We start from the raw sequence: 27,918 nt of genomic DNA, 5'->3' as shown, positions 1-27,918 counted from the left end.
GCAATGTTATAAATGGCAATAATGTAAAGTAAGCAAACACACACGACGACCACACATTTCAGATACCGCTCCATAGCATGCACACAAATCAATCATGCGAAACGGGGACTGCCACCGTAGGTCACCATCGCCGGTAAACCATGATCCTGGATCGTAAAGCATCATCACACAAATGTAACCAACTCAAAAACCCAAACGAGCATGCAAATATTTTCCCATCCATCTACCAACGGGGTACCCCCAATACATCACACACACACACACACTCCCTCATGCGTACATCTCAATACCAAAAGCCGGGCACCATTTTTCAAGAGCACTCTTCAATAGAATGCTTTTTATTTCGCTAAAAACCCCACCTTTCGAATGTCGCTCGAAACGGAAAGTGAGAGGGGTTTGCCGTGCACGCACGCTACCTGTGATTTGTGATGAAGCCCCCCGGTGTACGTACGACACTCTTCGACGAGCTTTTGACAGATTGATGCACACTTGTTTTCCCGTCATCCTACCACATTCGCTGGCCAGGCCGTTCTTGAAATATTGAAATTTATACCAGCGAGCGCAAGACCGGTAGGCATAGTATTCGCACACGGATCACAATTAAGAGTCCGTGGTGTGATCGTAAAGCAGCCCGGACGACTTGCGACCATCCCCGATACTTTAACTCGTTCGATGCCATTTGCTGCTGCTTCATCTTCTTCGGCGACTTCGAAGGGAAACAGGGGGAAACCGTCGTGCTGAAACAATCACGGCGGTCGTGTAGAGAGACTCTCTGTCACGCTGGCACACAGCAAAAATCCCATTCGGAAAAGTAATAAAGAACAATTGCTTCACATTCGGTTGATTTATAGATTCGATCCGTACCGGGGCTGGGCTGCGGGATTGGCAATGCACCGCTCTTTCTTACCGGTAAAGGATTCGGCGAAAGAAGGCAGGATGTAGCGGATACTACACTAACAGCATAACCATAAAGCATCGTTCGGATCGAACCGAGAATTTACGTGCTTTACGGTGAAACAGTGGTTGACTCGCCGCGCCGCTCCGCCAACCGACCGGTGCGGTTGGGCAGGGATGATTGGAAATGTCCTGTAGGAATTTGTTCTTGCGCATTGCGCTTTCCAATAAAGCGTCAAAGTAAGCGATGGTTGTGTGGTTGCTTTGATGAATGGTTCTACAGTTCCGTTTAAAGGCTTTATTTCAGCGCTTTTTTTGCTTCTTTTGCTGCTAACATAACTGTGGCATAATGTTGTTAGATAAGATAAGGGTAAATTTAAGAAAAGAAGTCTGATTAACTTTACCGATATCCTGAAAAACAATTGCTAACATCAGAAGCGTTGGGTATTTATTTTCTTTGGTATTATAACCTGCCATTGTTGGTTTCCTTAATACTCCTACCGACTCGCTTACCGCATCTCTTGAATAGTTTCAATACTTGTAGTTATTATTAGCAAATTTCAAATTTCAAAAATGAATCTAAAACATCATAGAACCATTTTTACAAAGTTCCGATCAAATTATTGTGAATGTACAACGCATGAAATAGAATTTACGTGTGACATACACTATAAAACACCACACAAAGCGTATGTTTCAATTGTATTGTGCTCTATGAAGTTGATGAACATACTCTTCTAATAGCCGCAGGTTTATTGATGAACATTGGAGAAAAATGACAAAAAAACGTCAGAACTCCATTATTAATAGCGCATGTACGCTGTACAAAACGAAAATTCTCGTTACACAACGTACCTCACATTTCCAATACCTTGCACCTTCCACTCTCCTGCGTTACTTCGCCCCTGAAGCACATCTAATTCTTTTGTGCTATTGTTTATACAAATAGTCGGCCACACCATATTGCCTCACCTGGTCGCACAACTAACACCGCATTTCCGATCAGTCAGCAGATTGGCCGACAGATGGAAATGGAAATGAATGAATTCCTAGTTTCTTGTTGCTTTGTTCCTGATACCGTGCAGCGAACGAACGCGCAGAACTTATCGGAAAAATCTGTAATTTATTTACTATGTCCACCATTCGTGTGACCCGTTCGGGGATTTATGTCATCCCGAGCTCTTGTGCGGTGCTAGTACGAGCAAGAGGAAAAAGTAATTTAAAAAACATGCAGCACAGGACAGCAAAAAATTGGTGGATGAGTAGGATTTTTATTAGTTTTTGCCATTTATGTTACTCTATTCGGGACAACCAAAGGGCAAAGGTTGTCAGGTAAAGCTAGGTGAATAAATAATTGAAATGATTTTTTTTTCTTGTCATTTATTCCATGTTTGTCCAATTCCAATCAACGAGTGACATCAAACATTTTTATTATTAAAAAAATAAATAGATACCTTAATTGATTCATTATCACACGAACCACATCATAAGTGGGTAAATATTATTGACGACTCTCTCTCTCTCTCTCTTTCTCTGCTACAAATCTTTTTCTATTGCTTTTATTACCTTTTTTTCTTAAAATTGGTTTTTTCAGGAAATTATTTTTTCAATCTGATACCAATTTTGATCATAACGGTCGATTCTTATAACAGTGATGCTCACGGCATAATCTCACATGACGCACGTTAACCATCCTTGTCCAATCTGTCTGCCTCATTCCAGATAAACCAATCTGCCGCCCGGACCAGAAGAAAATCTACGGCGTGGCCCGAAACGAGGCGGCCGAGATCCTGTGCCAGGTCGATGCTTATCCGCCGCCGGAATCGTTCAAGTGGTCCTTCAACAACACCGCCGAAACGATCGATATGCCGCAGAGTGGATACCGCGTTCATGCCGAGCAAGCGTCGTCACTGACCTACACCCCAGTAAAGGTATTGGAATCGGTTAAAGCAGACCCTTAACGAAACCCCCCGTCCACCGTACACTCGCTCACACACGCTCAACCCCACACTCACACATGTAGTCTAGCGTTTCGATTCCAGCGGCTCGGCGATGCTACCACTTCAAACACTCCAAAACTCCACCGTACAAAAATTGGGTGTTTGTGTTTGTGTGTGTGTGTGTGAGTATGCGGACTACCATCCCAGCAAACCTCACACGCATGACCAATCCTCACTGACAAATGTGGTTTTTGCGGGTGTGTACAGCGCCCTTGCTCGAAGGCACATTTACCCAAAAAGCACGTGCCGGCACGGAACGGTTGCCAAAGCCTGGTGTGGGAAACGAAATTGTTGATGTGCATAAATAATCAACCGATGCCGAAAGGAGGATGTTGTCGTTTTCCATCTGGCTCACAGCTGCTCACACTGCTACGAATTCGAAAACACCTAGACGCCACTGCAGGCATCTGACGTTACCTGGCGTGGTCTGTCAGGTCGGTGTTGCCAACCCAAATCCAGCGCTCCCTAACGCTGATCTGATTCGGTTGGATTGCTTGTAGTTGTCAGCGGCAAAGCAATTCCATTCCGCTCACTCCAATCTACCACATGTGCAAACTGTTGTCCACATTTAATTAAATATTTAAATCACCTGACCAGTACAGGGGCTAGAGTGAGCAGGCAAAAACAAAACAGATGACCGTACCGTGCCAGCAGGCAACTCTCGATCGACCTTACCTTCGTCCCGACCAACAGAAAACCCCTCATCAAAAACCCAATGTCACATTAAAACATTTCCCCTGACGAAAATGACCGAGTTATGTGTTTTTTTTTTTTTTTGCAAACGGAAACCCATCGGGTCAATATTAGAGTAAAGCGGGCGAGAAAAGGAAAGCCTATTCTTCTACCAGCCCGCAGCATGACTGGTTATGATGAGAAGGAAGCAGATAGAAAAGATCTCCACAACACGTGAACTTTATATGGCTGGCCCGGAAGCAAACGTGTGCAGTACGAGCCTTTCGTTCGTTTGGATTTTATATGGCCGAGAAAAACCTCCCAAGGGTCCGAGCAAACTATAAACTAGCCGGAAAAAGGTGCCGTACCTCGGTCGGTTCCCTCGTCCGTCCGTGCCCACACTCATTTGCACTACCTTCGTTTATTTATTTGCAACTGGCTCGGTGTTTTTTTGCTCCTATTTTCTCACCACCCAGTCATCCAGCCTACCCAAGCCGGAAAGCCTTCGAAGCCGAGGTGCAAACCCATCGGCACAAACTGGGCTCACAACTGGGTTGAATCGCGTGCGCTTGCTTTTCCACCACCTTCGGAGGGAACCGCACAGTGGGGAGGGTAGAAGAGCGGTGGCGAGAATATGGGTGAAAATATACTTTATTTTTCATCACTTTTAAAAGCATTTTACCATTAAAGGCAAATTTGTTGCATGTTACCATGGCGAAGCGGTCGAGCATTTTTTTTTTATTTGGCTTTGTTTTTCGTCGATGTTGGATTGTGCCCGCTGAGAATGGTGTTTCAAGGGGGTCGCTCCGGTTTATTTTGCCTTAAAAGGGTGGAAAGTGAGGCGCTGCGAGCAGCGAGTCCGTGTTTTCGATCGGCGAAAGTGCTGCACGGCAAAACCTTTCGCCTCACTTACTGGCGGATATAATTTTTCATAAACACTAGCCATTATTAACATACTATTAGCATAATCCATACGATCACACGATGTATGCACCATCGCCACCAGCCGTCGGCATATGCAGTGTGTGAGCGGGAAAGGGATGGGCATGAGAGTAAGCGATGGTAAAGCAAAAAGCACTGGAGGTCGTCGTCGATTGGTTGAAGCTGAAAACGATCCTTCCCCGGGCATGGTACCCAGTGCCAGAGCACGAGGACGATACTCACGACCGGATGCACACGAATGCACTCGCCGGTAGCGAACCGTGTGTACCCCGTGGTTGTGGCCAGTTCTTTGTCCGTCGCTTCCGGAAGGGCAACGCAACGAACAAATGGGAAATGATGAAAGTGTATCATTACGCTCACTTATCGAAAGATGGTGTGCCAAGCCCCGAAAAGCGTTTCGTATGACGCCGTGACGTATTGATGGCGGGCCACATTTCACATCACCTCAGCGGGGAAATGCGTTTGCAGCGGAGAAATGAGAAAACTGCATATAAAATATGAAAAAGATTAAAATTATTACCATTTTGTGGCTGCAAGGTACGGAATGGATCTGCAAGCATCGCGGATTGCATACGTTGCAGGCGCGGTCGAAGTATTGCGTTGATGAAGCCGTTGCCACTTTACGCGATCGCTACTTTGTGTGCCAATTTGCGTCGTAATAAGTTTACAAATGCCTCGGGGAACCGTACCGCCATCATCATCATCGTCGTGAGTAGGAAAAAACACCCCCGTAAGGAGAAGCCATGTAATTTAATGCGTATTAAGTACTACGTGTTGGGCATGAGCATGAAATTCCGTGAATTACTCGGTGCGCTGCCTGTGTAAAGTTATACAAATTTAATCTTATAATTTGAAACAAATAGCTTTTTGATGATTAAAAAAACTTATACCTCATTTTTAAGTAGGTATGGGAATTGTATACATTGTGTGCTCGTAAAGCACACTGTGCTCGCGTCACCCATTTTGAAACTGTCGACGTTCAACATCATTCTTCATGGTGATGCTAATTGTGAGTGTCATTTCCAATGACTGAGATTCAAGTAATAACAAAATTGTTCTGCAATACGACTTCTATCCACCAGTTCTACACAGCCAAACTTCCTCAGCGCCCACACCATCTCTCGCACTGCTTCTACCGTCCAGCACGCAAATAAAATGATTTGACGAATGGGACCAAACAAGGTCAGCTTTCCTTTCACGCTCCTCTATTTCGTTATCGATATTAATTGCTCTTTCGAAATTTGTTCGAAGGCAGCACGGCAACCGCCCGGCACGCAACAAGCTCGTAAGCGGATTGTAAGCCAGAACCAACAGGCGACCCGCTCAAGCCACCTTACGCGATCAATCATAATTTGGCCACCATTATTCTGGCTTTCATCTTCATCCCGCACGGTGTCCACGGATCGGGCAGTGATTGAAGACCTGTAGCCCGTCGATGTGCCATTTTCAGTTCATTTGCTGCTCGCATGCCTGCCTACCAGTCAAAGGTCAAACGATGATCTGCCATTTCTATCTCGGAGCTCAGCGGCTTACATCATCCGCAACACTACATCGCAACGTGAAGCAACTCAAACATTCATGACGGAAACTATTTAATATTTCTCTGGGGAATGTGCACGTTAAAGTTACATTTATTTTTCCTGCCCGCTACACATACTCTAAGCAGAAGCGATCATAAACAATATAAAGTGTTGTTTGCATGTCAGATTAAACAGAGCCCACGGAAAGCAGCCCGTCAGCTTCGTCCTCCGGCACATTCACTGCAGAACAATGTCCTGTCAGAGTTGTATCAGCATCAGCTAACGCCCTCTCTTGCTACCACCGTCGTTTGACCATTTAGCAAAACAAATCGTCCAACGCTCCCCTCTCGAAACCTACTGGACGACGTGTCTGACGTTTGGGTGCTCCATAGCCTTGGATGGTCTTTCGGGCTTGCTGCGAATTCGCCACTTGACTTCGTGGCCCGGCACAGACGGGCATGCGGACCAAAATATGAGTTTATAATTTCTACCAGAACGTTGATTAATTATTGTTTATGAAAATAAAGCAGCCAAGCCCCCCTCCAATCACCTTGCCCGGTGCCAAGGATAACGAAGCAACAACAACAAAAAATTAATCAACCGAGACATTCGACAGCACTTCTTCCGCCGCACCGACTCTGAGCTCGTTTTACCATGCAAAACACAATGGAGCGCCGCTGTAATTGAAAAATAATTTTCATTTGCTTTACCGTTTGCCGTCTTTTGCCCGTTTACGCTTCCTTCAATCGACATTTTTATGCCATGGGGCTGCGAGGTTTTTTTTCGAACTGCGCAACATAATTCAATGACCCCATGAAACGTACCCGCAATCCAGTTCGGATCGGTGTGCGGTTTGGGTTTGTTTGATTTACGCCACACTGCCCACTCTATGCACCTCCCACCCCCTCCCCCCTTCGCATTCATTCTAAGTGGCTTCCCCAGACCAGTGGGTCGGTGTTGCTCGTGCGAACCGAAAGGAAAAATTGTGCTGAATTCAATTATCGTGCTCATAAATCACGTGTACAACTTCGGCACTGTTGTTCCCCGGTGGTCACCCCGCCCGTACATGAACCCTTTTCGAGTGGCCTGATGAAGGGAACTACGTACTTGGAATTGGAAAATTAAAACGAGATCAGGCACGGCAACACATCACAAGTACGGATGGAGCCGATGGAGGCGCCTGGTGGGTCGCATTATATGAAACGCGGTGCGCTGCGGTGGATTTTGCAGCGATTAATAGTCCGTTCGATTCGGCGCTGTCCCTTCACTCTGCGCTCACAAACACTTAATGCAATTAAGCCTGTTATTTATTATCATCCTGATCGAAACGCATCCATCCGCGCGTGTGTGTGTGTGGGTTTATGTTGTTTTTTTCTCGTTTTATTTGTCATGGTGTTGTTGTTTGTTTGCAGCTTGTCCCCGGGTCAGAACTTACACGATCGAGTGGCACCGTTTGCAATGCGGTTATTTTGAATTATTCCAATTAAATCTATTATGTGGTTCGTGTCGAAATTGGATTATGTTACAACATAATTCAGTTCCATTTCATCCCGTGGGAGGTTTTTCGATGTTCGATCCGGCACGGTGGCTAAGAGAAACACGACGGGGAATAAAACTGTCAAATGAACGATTGCGTTAAAATGAGTTTATTTATGAAGCTGGTTTTGCATTCACAACATACATGAAGGCTTAAAGGATAGTTAATTAAGACATAAATGGCCTTCAAACTAAAGAGACACCGTCAGAAGTCATTTATATAAATAAATCATTTTGAGGAAAAAAAAAGTTTCCTTAACAATATTAAACTATTTCCTAAGAATGATAAAAATACTCTCCCATATTATAAATACGAATAAAAGCACCAAACAATTTTCAAACATATTTTACCAAGAACCGATACCCATATAATCCCTCTTCCGTGTGTGTACAGCTGAGCAAACAGCAGAGTTTTTTTTTTTTTGCATGAGTTTATCTCTGACCCCGTTCTGTCTACAAACTATTCCATTTACTTTACACTACTCCATGCTCAAGTGCACTTCAAACTTCCTACACACACGCACATAGAAATCGTTGCGTAAAGCTAGCTGAATAAACTTCCCGCTGAACGTACCCGAGGCCACTACATTAACTGCGCTGTGCTTTGCATTGTTTGATCAGCTTGTTGCAAAAGCCGGGCACCATGGTGTATGCGTAGTGTGTGTATGTGTGTGTGTTTGTGCTTTCCTACCTGAAATGTAGGGCTGCGAGAAAATAAACCGAAACCCCACGCGACCAGTCAAGTAACGCAGCAAATCGGCGACCCAATTCCGCTGCACCAAAACACAAATATTTTGTCTGGTCAACCCTGGCTTGCAACGAACGGGCCGCTTTTGGGGCATTAACATTATTTTGTGCACCGAATCACACAGGTCAACCTTTCGCAACAAAAGCAAACATTCCGGGCTAACGTTCCCCGAGGGCTCGTCATGGCCATCAGGCTATCAGGCCAAAAGCCTTAACGCTTGGCTACGTCTATTGAGATAGGACAAACTTTTCCCGCGTGTGTGTTTGTGTCCCCCGACGCAGCTTACACTAGCGCCCGTGTACTACTCTGTCATGTAAACATACTCCTCGCAGCAAATCATAACCGTTCCGGTTTCCGTAATGTACTCCGTGCCATCGGCCGCCTCCAGCATTTCACCCAGCGAGCAATTAGACAGCGCACAGGAAACAATCGCGCCCGATTATTGTGCACCCGCTCGATGCGGATGCGAATAACTTCCATTCAGAAATTTAGTTCCACCACTCGATAACACCCCGATGTCGAAAACAATAGTAGCCAGCAGGCAGACAGTCCTTATTAAGCAGTCAGCATAATGAAACGCACATAAATCACATATTTATTATTTCATCCCGCATCGAAACCATCGCCACTAATGTGCCTACCCCGAACCTAATGTGTCGCTTCTTCTCTCTCTCTCTCTCTCTCTCTCTCTCCCTTCGTCTCTCTCTCTCTCTTCCTCACGCAGGAGCTCGATTATGGGACGATCATGTGCTGGGCGGACAACGTGGTCGGCCAGCAAAAGGAACCGTGCGTGTTTCATCTGATTGCGGCCGGGAAGCCCGAGATGCCGTACAACTGTTCGCTCGTCAACCAAACGTCCGAGTCGCTGGAGGTCGACTGTGCCGAAGGTAATTATTTCACCATCATTTGTTTATCTCATCAGCTCCAGTTTATCACGCACCCGCTGCTCGGCGGCAGGCTCAGCTCCCATTAGCTGTGCGAGACTGCGCCCGACCGAACTGCAAACAATGGTGCGTTAACTCTAGGCCGTCCGTGGTCTGTGCTTACGGTACGGCAAGAAGCGATTCTACGATCTGGCTGGAATGACAATTCATCGAAAGGAATGTGCTTCGACCCAACCGAGGATACCTCTACACGTCGTCTTTCATGTTTGGTGGAGTCCGGCTTCACCATCCAGCACCATCAATCGCAACGCATCAAGCCAGTGAGATGATGGTCCTGTTGATGATGATGATGGTGGTGGCAAGGTTTTACATTGATTCGTTTATTTTGCATCGATAAGCGAACGGTGAAGAGCAGACCCATTACATTATGTTGCATTGCCTACGTATGATTGACACGCAGTGACACGTGACACGCAAATGGATTGTAACTACTGAAAATTACATCCGTGCTGTGCAAGTGCTTGTGATAGCGATTGGGATTACGGCGGATGTGATAAGTAGTATACAATGGCGTTTATATTCAATTTGGATGTACCAGAAGTTATCATAGTAATTTGAAGTCCTACTGTCAGTGATTTATAATGATTATCCTAAGCACCCTGTCTGATATTCCGTTTTCTTTGCGAAAATTGGACGTTGATAAAAAAATAAATAAAGAGATGAGTGAGAAAAAAATCATGATTCTCCAGCTCAAGCGTAAAAAATCATCATCAAAGTGGAGCAACTGTAAGATTTCAATCCAATGTTCAAATTCTCTTTTTAGTCACATTAGTTGCCAAATTTCACTTCAAACAGCTAGCTCTTATTTATTAAGGATGTACATAATCGTATTACGGAATTGAACTATACATCCACAGGTTAATCCCCGTAATTTCCTCAATTAAAACATCGCATTAACACGTGTTTTCCCCTTGGGACGAAGGCAAAGGTCAAACTGCTCGTTTACAGTTTTTTTTTTTGTTTGGGCCAGCTTTAACGATCGGGAAAAGAGCGAACCGGGAACTACCGATGGTACACCCCACTGCTTATCACCAACCAGCCACTTTCCAACGGTTTCGCTCAACATATTCCACCATTATGACGGCATTATGTCGAAATGAAAGCTACCCACCGTTTTTTTATGCTTCCAAGGTCGTGTGGGAAATTAACTTCAATCAATACGACTCTCCACTGTACGGCGCACACACACTTACACCATTAGCCCTCGGTTGATTCCCATTACTCCGATCTAGCAACCGCTAAAGGGAGGTCGCAAAAATACGCCGTGTGCCCGTTGGTCCTGGCAAAAGGTGCGACACACGCAATCCATTCGATTCTGAAGGACACATGAAAAGAAAGTCACTCGTTTTTTTTTTTTTTGGGCTATAAGCCATGACCGTGGAACGGCATGATGATGGTGCTTTTTGTGCTGTCCAGGGCGTCTCGCGTACAACAAATAACCCAAAACTCGCACTGACCAAAGTGTTGAAGTGCTGCCCAACCAGGGTACCGGGGAGCAATTACGATCACCCGTTGGTGGGCTAAAAGGCACGGTGAACGTTTCGCACGCAACGCAACACGAACCTCCCCGGAAAGGTTCTGCCGACGGCTTCCCGATCCACGAACGACCGATAACGAGTGCCCGCATATTACCCCTGTCATGGTGGTGGACTCACCGAAACATTAGCATGTTGGGGTTTCTCGCGCTGGGGCATGAAATTAGATTTTCAGTTGTATTCGGGATGTGGCGTTGTTCGACGGCATCTCACCAGCTTTATGCGTGTGTGTGAGAGAGAGAGAGAGTGAGATAGAGAGAACGGCAAAGCAGGACTATAAAGTGTGGGCAAATTCTAAGTCACCAAATGCTTCACCTTTATTTACTCCGCGCACAAAGGGACGTGTTGAGCCTCGGTGCGTTGCCCCCTACCACCGAAGCCATCCATCACGGTGAATGTCGATAGCGAGGAATTAACACCCCTTTTTCCCAGAGAACTCTTTCACCTTTTTATGGTTCTCAGTTCGTGTCGCCCTTTCGGCCCCGCTTGTACCCGCTTGTCGGTGGTACACGCATCTTGCTGTGGGTCCCTTCCGAGGACGGCCCAATAAAACGCTGAAAGGTTCTTTGGCCGTGCAGAAATAATCGAATGCTGCCCATTTCCAACTGGCCACTGTGGTGGCCGTGTATTGTTGCAGGTGCCTAATGGTGCAATAAAACCGATTCCCTCGATTGATTGCCATGGCACGGTGCCCTCGGGGAAAGTATCGGGAGAGAGGAAGCGAGAGGCTTGGCGGAAAATTTCTTCGCATACTTCTGCATATCGACTGGCGGCTGGGGAGCTGGGAATAGGTGTGAGTGGAGCACACATTAGCTTCCGGTAATTGCTGTTGCTGCCGGTTGCCGGTGTAAACATGCCCGGGAATAAAGGCCAAACGATCCACTCCATCCACACGTGCGTTCTTTACACCATGGTAACGGTGGTAAGCCGGGCACGATAATAGCACGTAGTAGCTGTGGAATCTTGCCCCCAGGGTAATTATTCTCTGAAGTAATGTGTTGCATATTTTCAAATAACCCTACACCTAGTTCGAATTTTATTGCCCATTTTTAAGGCTGGCTCAACATGCACCATATCGACCATTTTTACACATTTTTTTATGAGATAGTTGAGAGAAAAAATCCTAAAATCCTTTTCTTAACGTCAAATTCAACAACTTGCTTTTCTGTGTGAGTTTCAAAAGGACAATATTGTTATTGTCAGGTGGCCAATACAATTGAACAGACAGATTTCAGTTATACATTTAAATTACGCGTTTCTTCTTGAGCAGATTTTCGACAAAGTCCGGTTCTTCCATTAAATAGGCGACGTCATCTTGACCAAAGTCCAGAAAAAAGAGAGGGATCATCAACATATGAATGCTTAATTAGACCTATTAAGTCCATTTGTTCTTCTCAAGGCAACTTATTTAACTTTAACTTGCGCCAACAAAGTGGTCTTTAAACCCCCGTTACATTTAAAGCAATTCTTTCCACTTAAATGTCACGTCCAATGTTAGAGCAAACCAAAATGAGCAAAGCAACAAAAAAAAAAAAAAAACCACCCCCATACCTGTCGGATATTCACACACTGCTTGCTAAATTAAATTTTCACATTCCTTATCAGCTGCGGGCACAAGGGTTGCTCTACCTTTCGGGCATGAAACACTCCGAAAACCGACGAAACCGAACCCGAACGTGTGGTGCCTGTCGGAAAGTAAAGAGTGTACGGTGCGTCCCCCCTCCCACTGGCTGGCAGGATGCTGCTCCCAATTGCAACCCACATAAACTCTACTCCCTGACGTTTCGCAAATACCATTACCGACTTTACCATCCGGGACCCGCTATACGTCCACCGTGTACAGACCGTAAACTGTGTCACCCAGACACCCTAAAAGTGGGGGGGGGGGGGTGGGGAGGGTAGGAGGACAGATGGTCTGAGGTTACCGAAAACCCGGTAAGAAGCAAACAGTGACTCACACACATACCGAGAAGCACGGGCTGCGAAACCTCAACCAGGTAAATGATGGCGGCACATCATTAAAGTGGTTCAAAGTTCTTGATGCTACTCCCCAAAATGCTGGTCTTGAGATGGTGTACCTGAACTACCTGAACTTTGCACCCACAAACCCGACCCACGGGAAGGCAAGTGAGTGAACAATCCTTAAGAGTCCTCCCCGGCTTGATATTTGTCTTCTAACGCTCCTATGGGTGTTCCGGTCCTGTCTTCGTTCCACAGGGCTCGTTCGAGCGAGCTGCTTCGCTCGCTCGCACTACCAGCAGTATCATCAGAGACAGAGAAAGAAACGAACAAAAAAACAGCAAACAAGCCACTAAACGAAGAACTATGGCACTTCCAAAGTGCACCAACTGTGCGCTGTGCGAATATCTCATTCAAACGTCGCATCTCGTGACAGTTTTAATTTACTGTAAAGTCATCGAATTACCACAAACTTCCAGACGCTTGCCACCGCCCGTCCTTCCGACCTACCTACCTACCCAAGCACACCAAAGCGCACCATGGAACGTTCGAACCTCCCCCCGAAACTGAATGGGAGAATCTCATCAGGTTGTTTGCAGGTTTGTTTTGTTAGTCCCAGGAATTCAACAAATAAAATTAACGTCCACAGCACCCTCGTCGTGCAAGCTTCTTATATACAACCGAGAATGCATCAACTCCCGGTTACCACGACGGCCATCTTGTAGCGAGAAAGGTAGCATCTTCAATCGCAACAATGCAGTGCAACTTCTCCCACTGTAAACGATGTGCTTGCCATGGTTGGTTGGTGGAGGTGGGCCTTACGGAAAGAGAAGCAAAAAAAAGAGGGGAAACCAAACGATGGTGTACAGTGAATGAATCAAGCAAACAATTCACCAGGGAAAAGCGTTGGAGAAAGGTACTTAGGTTTCCCTTTTCTTACGTACGTACACCGTTAAATGATGCGCCATGATAGCAGATGTATCGATCGAGAATAAAGCTAACTATTTTATTGAAAATCGTGAAACTGTGGAATAAGCCCAAGACATAAAATTAAGGATCCAACAAATATTTATAAACACAGATATGAAGCACAAATCTCATCGGACATAAGTCTCCAGTATAATGCTCACTAAACATTGCTAAAACACACACACACAGCAGACATTAGATTATAATGTGCTTTTGGCATAAAATGTATCTACAATTTCTGCAATTGTACAGTTTGAAGTGTATTTGTGACCCTTATATACCTTTTTCCACATTCCATTCAACCACACACATATTGTTGGCAGCTTTGTTCACTAAACACTCTGTAAATGAATCCACTCGAACGATGGAACAGTTTGACTTGGTAAAAAGCAGACAGTACAACTATGAAACATGCAACCTTGTTGCACGGTAGCGCCAGCGCTTCCCTGCCAGCAAATGCATTTGTGTTATGCGTTTTATTCCACATGAACAAAAACGCTAACCCACTGCTCATCGTAACAAAAAGGAAGGCTCAATCACCCATTAGCCGGGGTACGACAACATTGTGACAGATTCGGTCACAATAATCCACCAGACCACATTTGCCACAAAGGGGGCAAAAAAATAACAAATCCCGCCGCACAGCTGTGACAGTTATCTGGGGGGTGAAAAAGTTTAACAGTTGAGCGTTGAGCGCACAAAAAACTAGCCAGCACTGGAAGTGGTTGTACTCCACCATTGATATCCCTATAGTCGTGTTGTTTTGTTTAAGTCATTCGAGCAAATTGAGATGTGACGCCGAACGAAGAACTACAAACTGACAGCTCATCACAAAAAGTTTACCAACAAGGCTGGCCGGAACGGAAAATGAGGTGGAAAGGCTCAGTTGTGCTTCATTCTAGTTTGAATTTAAAAGTGTTTAACTCTTCCCGGGGTTCAGGAACATGTTATCACTCGAAACGACGATTTGGAAAAGATTCATTCAATTAAAGTTGTATACACGTGCCAGGGAAACACTTTCCAATTAAATGCCAGAAGTATTTCAATTTTATTAAAATATTACTCACGCAAACTACAAAAACGCAAACGCAAATAGATTTTTAAGAATTCTTTCTACTTTTCAATTCCCTTTTCCAAGGATTTGATGGCGGCCAGCGGCAATGGTTTGTGATGGAAATCTACGACCAGCAGACGCACGCCCTGCTCGCTAACGTGTCCTCTAAGCTGCCAATCTTCACCGTCAACGGGCTGGATGCTGGGCTACTGCTGAAGATCGTCATCTACGCAACGAACATGCGCGGCCGAAGCGAACCGATTCTGCTGCAGGCGTACACACTGAAAGCAGCGGAAAAGCAGACAGGTAGGCACCATCTTCTAATTAATGCATTTATTCGTGAGACCAGTGCACAGTTAAACTGTGTTTCCAATTTTAAGCACTTTCCAGCGAAACGCAATTTATTATGCAATGCACACGCGTTACGGTCGTAAATATGTAAGCGAATTGCATATCTATCGCGGGGTCAGAATTACTGGCACACACTTACAGTTTCATGGTGTTACAGTGCCAATGGTGTTACATCTTTTATAACACGAAACAACCGAGCTTTTCATCATTAACATGAAGTTGAACTGTTTCTTTATGGAAAAGTTATTATTTACTCTATCGTAAATTGTTGCCATATTGTACGCCATCCTTCCCGAAATGCGCCTGAAGTGCGGCAATTTACGTCACAGAGTTACTATATTAGGATCTCACTGACGATTCCTATTTCTATTCTTTTAACAACTTATTTTTACCCATCGTTTGACTTGATGGTCTATCACATCTGCAAGTCGATGCTTCAACCAAATACGCAGAACAGTTCCACAAAAAACAATTCAGTTCCAGGTGGTTCCAATTGGTGAATCTTACGTCCCATTGTCTGTCACACCCCGTCGTTCGTTCCGAATGTGATGTGCATAATTTACACCGCACCGAAACCGTTGACGGAGCAGTGAAGTTTTAGATTCCGTTCCGACAGGCCGCATGATTTCCGAAGAAATGTGCTTACATTCGGTCCCCGACCAATGCAATTCCAGCCACGGCGCTGAGTGCCTCCGTTGCCAGTGGCCCAGAGGTGGATTGCTGTTAAAATCTAATTATCTTAAGTGGCCCGGATGTCATTTGAGTTTTGCTATCTTTTGTGTCAACCCGGGGGGGGGGGGGGGTGGGCTCGTTGGTAGAGGTCACTTCGTTACTGGCACCTAGGGGTGGTAGCCCAGGGTTAAGTGTGCACTGCATCCGCCGGCGCATCCGAAGAATCTGGGCAACGTAAATGGAACTTTACAAAACTTCCCACTTACAAACTCAATCCTGTGCAACAGCAACCGGCAAACCATCCTTTGTAGACCAATCGCCGTGCAGAGAAGGAACAATGCTAAGTGGATCCACCAGACACAGACACGGATCGCTCGTTAACACATTCGCACCAGCTGGACGAACCTGGTGAGTCGTATGAGTTGCGATTGAGCGGGAAAGAAATTAAAAGCGGATGAATGCCAGAGCCAGAAATTGAGAACATTCGTTGCGATAAGGTCGGAGAAGGACGGATTGGCCACATACGGTTGCTAGCAGATAGAAAATGGCAAAATTTTCCCGTACGATGCATTCTGCCCATGCCCCACTACTGGACGTGCTATAAAAGCTGTTTAATCTTAATTAATGCCATTATATTGTATTAACTTTAATCCGTCCGGGTTGCCTTAAAGCGGTTTAAATTTGAGAACCAGACTTTAGCTTTCCGAAGGTATATCGCATAGAACTTCCTAGAGAATTTCCGTGTTCCTTGATGGCTTGCTCATTTATTCTTTAATACCAACGGTTTGTGGCGCGTCATTCACAGCGATCGTTCGGTAGCGTTTGGTGGCAATCTGGTACCGTCTAACTTCAACACACACCTCACACCTCTTGTTGGTTGGCTCGTACTCCATGGACAATGGCACTGAAAGGTAGATTATTCCTTAAGCTTGGTCGGTAAATAATCTACCACCATTGTTCAACCGGTGTACAAGGGGGTTAGTTCCAGAATAAAACCGGAAAGGTTACGTGAAGTTTTGCCCGTAGTTTTATTTAATGAGTTTAAGGATAAATTCTTCCCATTTTCTGGGCCACAGGGGAACTAGTCGTTCATTATACTTCACTTCATGTACTGACTAGCGAATTTTGAAGTCTAGAAGACAGAAATATACAATATCTGCCGGTCTTCATACGGCAGGACCGAGGTTCAAGTCCCGTCTGGGCCGTTCCCTCATAGTGAGGACTGGGTCAATCATCAATATCAATAATTCTAGCAAGCCAGAAATGGCAGACACGACCAAAGAGGTCGCTAGACCGTTAGAAAGAAGAAGAATACTTTGAAATAACGTGTATTTGTAACACTTGTTACCGAAATAATGCAGAACCACTTTTTAAAGCTCGACATAATTTTGTAACCCTATTTTTTCAAATTCACACACAAAAACCGCACCCCAAATGCTTCATTATACATCGCACCTCTAAAGTGAGCATCCACCTGAAAGGCCCTTCACGGTCCTCATAACCCTAGTTTGCAAAACATTCACGCTACAATAAGTCTTCTTGCGTACACCAAAAACCAACATCTCTTCCAACAATGCCAACTTTATGCCACCCCAATTGAACCACTAGGCCTTCCGCATCGAGGTAAAAACTGTACTGCGCAACCCTCACAACAAACATTGTCATCACAACATTGTTTTATTTTCCCCACTTTTTGCCGGATGCCATCGCATCGCCAGTGTTGATAGTCGTGAAAAACCCCCCGACGCAACGCAACTAAACCAACGCACACAATAACATTTGGGACATCAGCAAAAAACGGTAACTCATCTTACCCCACCGGACTCATGTTCGTAACAATATTGAAAACCACCAATCAAACATGAAACGCATCCTATCGGTGGCATGCTTGGCAAAACAAAAACAAAATCCAACCCCCAACAGTCGAACTGTATTTTGAGAGAATACCTCATTAAGCCGAGCTTTTTTCAACACACGTACACACGCACACACACACACACACATGGAGAACATCATTAAAATTGTCATCAACCAAAACGAGCCCTGACAGCCAGCTGGTTGGCCACTTCAAAAGGTGCTGCAATTGAGCGGGATACTCAACCAAACAGCCAAACTTGAGGTCACACACACACACACACACACACACACACACACACACTCTCGAGTACATACTGGTAAATAAACAAAAAATCACATTATCCCACCCTCCCGATTTCCACTGGCGGAATCGCGGTGAATCGATTGCTAATCAAATAAACGGATAATTATAATTCGCCAAATATGTACGCTCGCGCTCGGAGTGTGCGGCTAAAACCGCCAACCTCCCACCGGGACCTACCGGTACCGATCCGGATCAATATCGCTCCTGCTGATCCCGGGTCTCCGTCCCCTAACCTCCGGCAGAGGAGGTACGATAAGAGCGCGCACCAGTTTAGTGTACTGGATTATGGGTTCAGACGCAAACACTTGCCAACTTGTGCAGGTGTATGAGTGTGTGCGAACAGGAAGCCGTCATAATCCCAGCTTTTGCTACCATCCCCAAACCTTTCCCCACAACACCAGTAACCGGGAGCCCTCGCTAGCCACGAATGAAATAGTTGAATAATCCGAATTATTTATTATTAGCAGCGTGATTAATTATTCAATAATTCGGCAAAATAAAATGTCTCACATCGGTGGCACAGCCGGCGGCGTTGAACCTCCGGCAACCTGTACCATGCCTTCCCCCCTCCCCGGTCACTCGTTGCTTGCTTTTATTGCCAACACACTGCACGCCGCTGCCACGGAAACATGCTTCGGTCGTGTTTTGAGAGGGGTAAATATTTTAACTTCGTTACTAAAGCATATTCATTCGAACGGTAACGAACAGTTCACGGCAATCAGGTTGTTGTATTGGCATGTTTAATTGTGCCATGTCGATTTTCATGTTTTCTTTCCCGCATTATATTTTCTTTTTTTGTTGTTGTTGCGCAAACCTTTGTACATATTTTCTTACACTCAGTTTTTGCATACTTTCCTTCTCTTGCCTGGTTTCTGGCTGATACGAGTGCCCGTCTGGGTGTGTTTGAAAATCTCTTCTTTTCCCTTTCGATTTTTCATCATTTTCACGCTCGCCTGATGGAGCACTACAAACCCTGCTGTCCACCGGTAAGCTGCGGTTAAGCTTCGTTGCTTAAAATCGTTGCTATTGCTCATAAATAATACGGCACACAACATTGCCATCGGTTCGTACTCCGTACTGCGGAATATGATTTCCCTGGCCCCGTTCTAACGCACCATTGACACGAACCCAAACATTTCCCCAGTGGAAAGGAACGTCCGAGCGGTGGGTACAGTACCGGAAAGAAGAAGGGGTAAATTATGATCCCCGAGCAGTCCAGAAGCGAAAGCATAATAAAGAGGAGAAAAAAAACACACACACACACAAGCGACAACCCTCATCGAAACTCCGCACGGTACATCCGTTTATGTATGTTATCGAACGGCTTAAGCATCGATCGGGTTAAATGATGATCGAACCGAAACGGGCCAGCGCGCGGTACAACAACGTTTTAATAGTACTAATAATGATGGCAGCAGCTATAACGGTACGCCTCCACCCTAAGCCCTGTAAATTTATTGAAAATTAATCAGATTACCTATCGGAACAATCGAATAATGCGCCAATATTGCGCTTTGCGTTCGCTCACCGCTGATCCAAGGGTCCCGTCGAATGGGACCCGCTGTCAGTTTAATGAGGCACAACTATTTTTCGAACATGCGAACCAAAAAAAACAACATCAACACGCTTCACCACGCGGTTGTTGGGGTGGCATGTGAAACCGTACGGTGCATTGATGTGCAAATCCCTTATCACAGACGAGCAAACTCCGATAAGGGTCGTTTGTTTCGTGGGTTTGCCGCAAGTTCCATTCCGGCCGGTGTGCGCTGATTTAATACAACCAACGGAGAGATTAATAAATTTATCGTTGCTCATCGGCCCCCGTTGGGTGAAGTTGTAAAAGGGATTTTTGGTAAACAGTTTTATCAACCGATCAGATCCAACTGTCGATGGTTATGACCCTTTCGGGGTATCGGTACCGTGGTTTCGGGCGATGGGTGTACTGCATCGCACTGCAATACTGATTGTGATAGTTTTCCTGCGTGCGCTTGGGAATGTTGTGAATCGTTGTTTTAGTAATTTGATAATTCAATCCATAAAGGAATTGGTCTCATAAAAGTTAATGATAAGATATTATGAACCAAAGGACTCGTTAGTATCAATACAGGTTTCAACATAAAAATGTCAGCAGTTTTAGTAGATGACCGAATCGATTGAATTGATCTAACCTGATCATTTGAAAGGAATTATAATATTCTTAAGCAAAACTGATATTTATTAAGATATAAAAAACGGCTCCATAAATGTATTTGCTTACATGTGCGAAATATATCCATAGAACATAGCAGCACAATTGAAACAATCTCAAATAGGCATATGATCCTGCTAAACATCGTTCTGAAAGATGTCATGCGAAGTAAGCGGTTGTTGATCAAATCCTCTCAATTCCTTGGTTGCGTGGACGACATCGACATTGTAGGATGGATAGGGAACACATGATAGGAATGCGGATAAAGACTATCTTTGGTGGTGTATGGCCTGGCGTGTGGATGATCCACGAGCCAGCTGAGCTGGTTGATGGTGTGATCGTAGTCAAAGTCGGAAGGATACCATGGACCCAAATTAATACCGCTTGGCACTGGACCCAAATAATGCTTGGCACTACAACCTGGAAAGGTCTTGGGCCTGCCATTTCTGGCTTTCTGTGACTTAATTTTACCCGTATCAAAGTAGTCAGCTCTAAGTAAGGGGAGGCGGTCTCTGGATGGAATTTGAACTCCGATCCTGCCGTGGGAAAACCGGCGCCGCTGTCGCCTCGGCCTACGAACCGCCCGGGAATGCTTCCTGGATCGCCCTCTGTCACCTCTACCTCTAGTTAATTTAAAGGCTTATGGTGTCAAACTGCATTCCAAATAAAATCACATAAATCAATGTGACCAAAAAAATCGTATTCCAGCTATTTTTATTAAATAACCTATACTAAAAGGATCATGTTGCACTCGCTTGTAATCCATTTCAATCACCTCTCTAGTTTCGCTTACCGCTTCATTAGAACGAATTCATATAAAATCGTTCACACAATCACCTCGAGTGTATTCCAGTACCCATCCAGATCACCAACGTTTAGTATCGCGAAAAATAAACCAAAACCCCTTAACTCGTTACGGGATGCAAATTACTACTTCTATTTACACACACACACACCCAAAACACTCATCTAAACCACGAGCAAAGCTCCAACAGACACTGCGCACTTATGTTTCACTACAATCAAATTTGGTGCCGTAAATGGCAGCGCCGGGAAAAAACCCCAAAAGTGTCTTCCCATAAGCTTGTGCCCATAAAATTTATATTCACTCTCGCGCTGAATTAGGTGCAAATTTAGTGGACTATTTTTTTAATGACCAACCTCGGTTTTCCGATCGTTCAGGCAGACGAACGGTGCAAAAAAAAAAAAACAAAAACCGCCCAATCGCACCACACCACACCAGCGTAGGTTCCAATTTCCAGGCGTTTTTTTTATTATCTGTTCAGTTGTGGAATGCAAGCTTTTATTCCGGCTACCATTCCTCGATGAACCGAATAAAACCATTCAACAGAACCGTTTGAAACCATTGAGCATAAGCGTACGAAAAGTGCAAAAAAACGCGCAGAGACAAATGATAAAGCTTTTCCGCTTCGAACAATAATACAACGTTGGAAAAAAAACACCCCCACAGTTCAATAAACGCTGCGGATGACATTGTTCCGATAACGAACGATAGAGAAGAAGCAAAAAAACCAAACCAAACCAAACGGAATGGTTTGCAAGTGACGAAACGATTCAACCGAAGGAATGGAAACGGGCATCGAGGAGAAAACAAAACGATAAAACGACAAACGGATAACGATCCGTTATTGGGGAAGTTAAAATTTTATTTCATTTATCGTTCTCACTTCTACGCGGAATGCCCGAAATATGGATCAATTTTAAAAACGACCGCACGCTATTTTGAGCCTCGCTTCGAAGCTAGTAACGGAGGCCACCCGGGAAATGGCAATGAGAAGAAGAAAAAAACACACGGTACGTAAAACAAACATAAATAGACACACGGGTGAACTGGTCCGCGTAAGCACAATGTCCTCCCCAAAGGATCAAGGGGCTCGTGAGTGCGAGAGGGCGAAAAATAGAATCAACAACAATCAATTCTTCCCGATTCCCGGAGCGAGTCTCGCTGGAGCTTTCACTTTTGGAGTTGGCTGTCCCCTTGTATCACCGTGGTGTTCCCAACGGCTTCAGAATTTGTTTTTCGCGGCCTTGGCAAGCGAACGGTACCCCGTGAATGATGATGCATTAATGTGGCGTACGCGGGTGGGTTGGCAGATGCCACTTCTGGTTGCGCGTAAAATATTCGCACAACTTCCTTCCGTTTCCGTCTGCGTTACCGCTCCGGATCGTGCGCCTTGCCCGTGCGAAAAGTCAGATTCTAGAGTCTTCCCTTCTCACAAACACCGAAGCATTATTAGCTTTTATAGTCTTACAAATGTGCAAATGTGTATTTTTATGTTTACGAGTAGAGTAATTTATTTTTACGATTTCCATCCTCCATCCATGGCGCTGATGAGTCGATCCGCCCCAGCAGGGCATCGTTACATTTGTTGTGTTTCTCCGTCGGATGATTCCCGTTTTTTGTTCTACTTTGCCCTTTTCGACTATGAAAACGAGTGTGAAGTGTAGGGGAGGGAACAGAAAACGGAACGATATAGACCATAACATCATCGAAAAGGCAAACCCTCGAGCATTCCGAAGCGGCTCCACCTATCTTCCCAGGATCATCCGACGTTTTCGCATTGGCATAAAAATCTGGACCAAACACACACACACACCGCTTGCCCCAGAAAGAAAATCACAATCGCATGCCACACTGCCAAAGGCAAATTAATGGTGTTTTATGTCTCACCATTTAGCCGATGATAATACTAATGGCATAATTGCTGGGTGCGAAAACATAGCACCAATAGCCAGCCAGCCAAAAAACAACACGAAAAAAGGAATCCTACCGCCCATCACCTTGAGGCCATTTGCGCGTGGCTCTTTCGTTCGGGCTCATTTACTTTTGCATCAGTCGCAGATGAGAGGTTTGATTTTTTTTTCCTTTTTCATCCACGATTTTGAATGTTTGCACCTAAACAGACAAGCGAAGAGGTGGGGAACAAAAAAGGTGCGAAAAATGGGCGCACATTAAACCCATCCTTCGCGCCCCGTTTTCCGATGAGGGTAATGCAAACCCAGTAACAAACACCAAAACACCAGTTCAGATAAAGCGTTCCGAGTGCTGGGATTAAAACGCTAATTGGTCGGATCGAGATTGCGAGCGTGCTTATTAATTAATGCAGTTGAGCGGAAAATTTAATCCCATCGCACACACTGGTACCCATCACACCGTCGTAAAGTAATTAAGTTAATAATAATGCGTTGAATATTGAAGTGAACCAGAGTTCACTGACGGTACTGATTATGATTGTTGGTTAGTGTGTTTACCACTCAACTTTATAAGGTACTACAGCGATGCAAACCTTTGACGGGGAATATAAAAATAGCTCAGTGTCAGGCCCCTTGAACCAGGACCATAGGAGCACTCCCTTTCGACTAGGGTCCTTGGAAAAAGCGGCTCGGACTAGGGGCCTAGCTGAAGGGGCTGGCTTCAAAATGCCTGCTCCAAAGGGCCTTGTACAAGGAGCCGATTCCAATGAGACTGTTCCAAGAAGCCTAGTTCAAAGGGCCTATTCGAAGGAGCTCCTACTAGGAAGGATCTACTTGACACAACGCTATGCGTAGACCGCTGGTAGACGCATAGATGGCCAGACCGTAAAATCGTGAATCATACAATCATGAGATTATCTTACTTGCGCCGTAAAGTATGCAATATAAAACAGATGTTCCCCGCTTTAAGTGAAGTGGGCAAATTAAATAAAAAATAAAAAATTGCATACATTTAGGCACTGCAACAAAAGAGTAGTTTCGTTGGATGGCTGCTTTTTAATATGCACGCTACATTAGCTGTACAAACATCTCCTGGTAGACAATCAATTCTACGTGGCTATTCACCTTCTGTTTTACTAAGCAATGACCAATCACTCAAAGCTTCCAACCGCCAAGGTCACTTACGAAAAAATCATACCATAATGTTTGGCAAAATTTCAACAAACCCCGCCAACGAAACCTTAAACTCCACCCAACTGTGTTCGTTGCCAAATGATGTTCGAAACGATCTCGTCAAACTCGCCAAAAATTACGTGCTCAAAGAATGACACACTCACACACACACTCTAACAGACCGTCGAGTCCTCTTGAAAGGTAATCGAATAAAAATCTAATTTATCGTCCAGCCATCAAACCGTACGGACCGGCCGAACGGACGACCGGCTCAATCATCTGAATATCCTTGCCGCAGGATACACGCGCACTCAGTTCATCATCATCATGGTCCATTTCCGGGGGAGCACAGCCCGAGCAGGGTCCGTTTCGCGCGCACATTTGACCGATGATGAATATTCATTTCACGACTACCAGAAAAATTACGACTATCGATGATTACGTGCCACGCATCCACTGGACGGCTGGGGCCAGAGTGTGGGCCAACAAAAAAAAAAAACAACCCCCACCACCAATGGCCACAAGCATGAAGCACGGACAGGAAATGACCACTCGAAACCACCACCCACGGGTGCCAACGAGTAAATTGACCGCGAGCTCGTGAATCACGCGCACGGTGTGGGCAGTTTCATCCTTTTTTTTTTTTTAGTTTTGTCCCGTTCCGTACCATTGTGGGCAATTTATACGAATTGAGCTTATCAACGAGCCATTGAGACACATTCACACAGCGCGGGAATGAAACCACGGCGCGGGCCGACCGTACTGTCCGTGCTGCACCGTCACGGTACCTTAATGGGGACGAACTTCGATTATAATAAACTCAGTCGGGGCGGGTTTGAAAGCTGACGCATCAACGCATTCACCAACCAATCTGATGGGAGGAGATAATCAAACGACGTTTAAATCACTGACGCTCTTTGCTCATATTTAATCAGCCCCGAGAAAAGAGTCTGCCATTTTTTGAACCCTTTTCTGTAATGTAGCACCCCATTCAATTAACTCACCTTTTGGCTGTGACTAATCCAGCTCCAGCACGGAATCCCGACTTGTTTGCACTTTAATTTAAATACCTTCCACCACCGAAGGCAGGACTCCGACACACACACGCACACACCGTAAAGCAGGGCAAAAGATTATGTTTTGATTTTTAGAAAATGCCCGAATTCATTCCTTTCCACTGCCAATCAACGCTGCTAACTGGAAGGGAATTAAATTTAACCACACTTACGGGTGCCCACGGGCAACTTCAAAATCAGTGTGCTTGTGTGTGAGTGTTGGACAAAGTTATAAATAATTCTGCACCGTTTTCATGCTCACACATGCCACCGACACCTGATCCTGGCAGCCGGCTTGGGTCCAGTGCCCAATCGTTGCCCCGAGCCTTACGGCAAACCCAACTGCTTCCCGAGTAATTTCGGGGGGGTACCCAGTGTAAACAAGAACCAATTATTCGTCGGTAAGGCAGAGAAGCTTTTGCTGCTGATCAAACACACCACCTACGGTATGATACAGGTGTGTGTGAGTGTGCGTTTTGAATGTTGGAAAAGTTTCTCATTCGTTGGAAAATATTTACTGTAATTTATCTACTATCTTCCACACACACACACATACACCATACTGCTGGTTACGCCACTAATGTTCCATCCCTTCGAACTGTTACCACCAGCTTTTCTTCGAAGCATGAACGATGCAACGAAAAGTCGTCGTCGTCGGCTGTGCCTGATGCAATCTAGCTCCCCCTTTGGGCCTGGCCGGTACCGTGCCAGCTGATGCTCCAACAGGCAGAGGTCAACAGTGGAGCATTATAATAACTTCATACCTAAACAACGATAACTCATACATCTGGTGTTGCATTACAGTACCATTCGAACTCACAATCGTTTGTGCGGGCGATGCGTTGCCAGTGCAGCACTCAGCAGCCAATCTGTATGCTGGCTCATCACGCCAGTGTGGGTGTTTGACAAACTTTTGCATTCTCGATAGTCGGACTTTAAAAATGGCCTTTCGCTGCCTTCCCAGGGAATCAGTGAGTGTAGGTAAGCTAACATGCAGCTTAATAGAAGCTTAATTACTGTTAAGACTGTTTGAGTAAGCTGCTGGTAAATTTCGTAATGCAGGCAATGCTGTCCAGTGTCAATGTGAGGATGGGTTAGCATTAGCAATATACATAGAGGAATTGTGTGCTCTGCTACATGTTCCGAAACAACTGTTTACTTTCCGATGCGAGCAATAGTTTCAAGGGGGCAATGTTTTCCCATGATTGACTTTCTTTTCAAACATGATCATAACCCTGGAACTATATTGTATTTAAGTCGGAGTTAAATAATCAATTTATAAATTATCGTACGGGTAAAATCAAGGATGCCAGTCCGGAAGGTTGACGATGCCAAAGAAGAAACTTTTCCAGCGAAAAATCGCTTTTAATTCCTATAATTTAGAGCCAGATTATGACAACCATTCCCAGGTTGAAATATTTTGTCAGAAGGTTTCAAAGTAACAATTTCGCTTTTTCTCAGAACCACCTGCGCGTGCTGTACTAAGAATCTAAACGTTTGATCAACTGACGACGATTGACTAGAGACTACGCCCATTAACATGACAATGTTTTTTTACAATATGATATGATTGTCAATATGACCTCATACTGCGGCCAACCCTTTAAGCGTTCTCAGAAATACTTAAACGGAAATTTCTACCTTATCTACCCCCGCCTCAATACACTGATTGTTTCTTCCCTTAATAATCACTTTTATCCGATGGAATATAGCCTCGCCGGCAAGCATTTCACCAATTGTAATGAAGTCATAAATTAAACCGATCGTTTTATATCCATCAATGACCATTTCGTGGTAACAATTGTTATCACTGTTCATTGGCTTCTGGAACATTTCAACTAATAATTGGAATCAGGAATGAAGATTATCAAAACCAAAGCAACAGAAAATGTTGAGGCATAAATCAGCTTAAAACCACACCTACCTACGAAATAAATAAACCAGTATCTACCTTTCGTGTGTGTGTGTGGGCTCGTGCTGAACATCCTTCAAGAAGCACCAACACATGTACAGCATCTCAAGCGACTTCCATTTCAAGCTTTCCATGGCCCAAGTTAGTATGCCGTGGGTGCACCTATACTCCTCTGAGCTTTCTAAATTTATTCGGCAAATATTTGAATTTATGACTGAATCCGACGGCTGCTGCCCACTCTTCTGATCGACCAAGTCGGTGCTCACTCACTTGAAGTGCCCCATCGAATTGATATTATGTGGCAGTACGGTACGGCTACACGCCATGCAAACGATGTGTAAAGCAATGGCAACGATAGGGAAATCCTTGGGAAAGGGGTTATAGGTACCAACGAAAACAACATCTCATCCTGCCGTTCAGATTCTGCTCACTGTTTGGTCTGGAAGATAATAGTCACTGCAGCGCATCCCAATGCAGCCGATCGTGTAGCTCCCGATTTCAAGTGCAACGCTTTGTTCCTTACACTGCCAAAGAGTGCCGGTGAAATAGTAAATATATCGTTCGACTAACATGAAACTCTTGCAACAACAATACGGGCTTGCTGCTTTTTCTCGTCCGGGTATATCTTGAACAAATTTGCCTTCCCCGCTCGTCCGAAGGCATCCGGGAGTGTAGTTTCCGACCAGCCAGTGCTCGAAACAATGGCTCAATTGTTGATCGAAATGGATTTGCTTCATTCCGTCCGTTTCCGTTTCATCCCCCTATGTACTCCAAGTAATACATAATATGGTGTAGCTGAAATGTGTACACTTCAGTAGAGCAATATGGAGGTGCCAACATGTGCTAGCCAACCTTACCCAGTTAAAGCATGTGTGGCCTGGGCATGAATTATGTGCGATCTGAAATTTTAATTCGATT

At 45.0% G+C, this 27,918-nt stretch overlaps 1 protein-coding gene across 1 annotated transcript in view; it reads left to right on the top strand.

Moving 5' to 3' along the window:
* Positions 1–2,616: 2,616 nt before the first annotated feature.
* LOC118515252 overlaps positions 2,617–27,918 on the top strand; it is a gene marked incomplete at its 5' end in the record, with an annotated part of 39,194 nt that continues 13,892 nt past the window's right edge. The window contains 3 exons of the mRNA XM_036061938.1: positions 2,617–2,825; positions 9,037–9,199; positions 14,858–15,079. Coding sequence (XP_035917831.1) covers positions 2,617–2,825; positions 9,037–9,199; positions 14,858–15,079 — 594 coding nt within the window. The remainder of the gene's footprint in view (positions 2,826–9,036; positions 9,200–14,857; positions 15,080–27,918) is intronic.

Source organism: Anopheles stephensi, unplaced genomic scaffold (genome assembly GCF_013141755.1).
Source record: "Anopheles stephensi strain Indian unplaced genomic scaffold, UCI_ANSTEP_V1.0 ucontig120, whole genome shotgun sequence".
NCBI classification, from domain to species: Eukaryota; Metazoa; Arthropoda; class Insecta; order Diptera; family Culicidae; genus Anopheles; species Anopheles stephensi.
The sequence above is the reverse complement of the archived record's forward strand: the minus strand, read 5'-3'. Positions and strand labels throughout refer to the sequence as shown.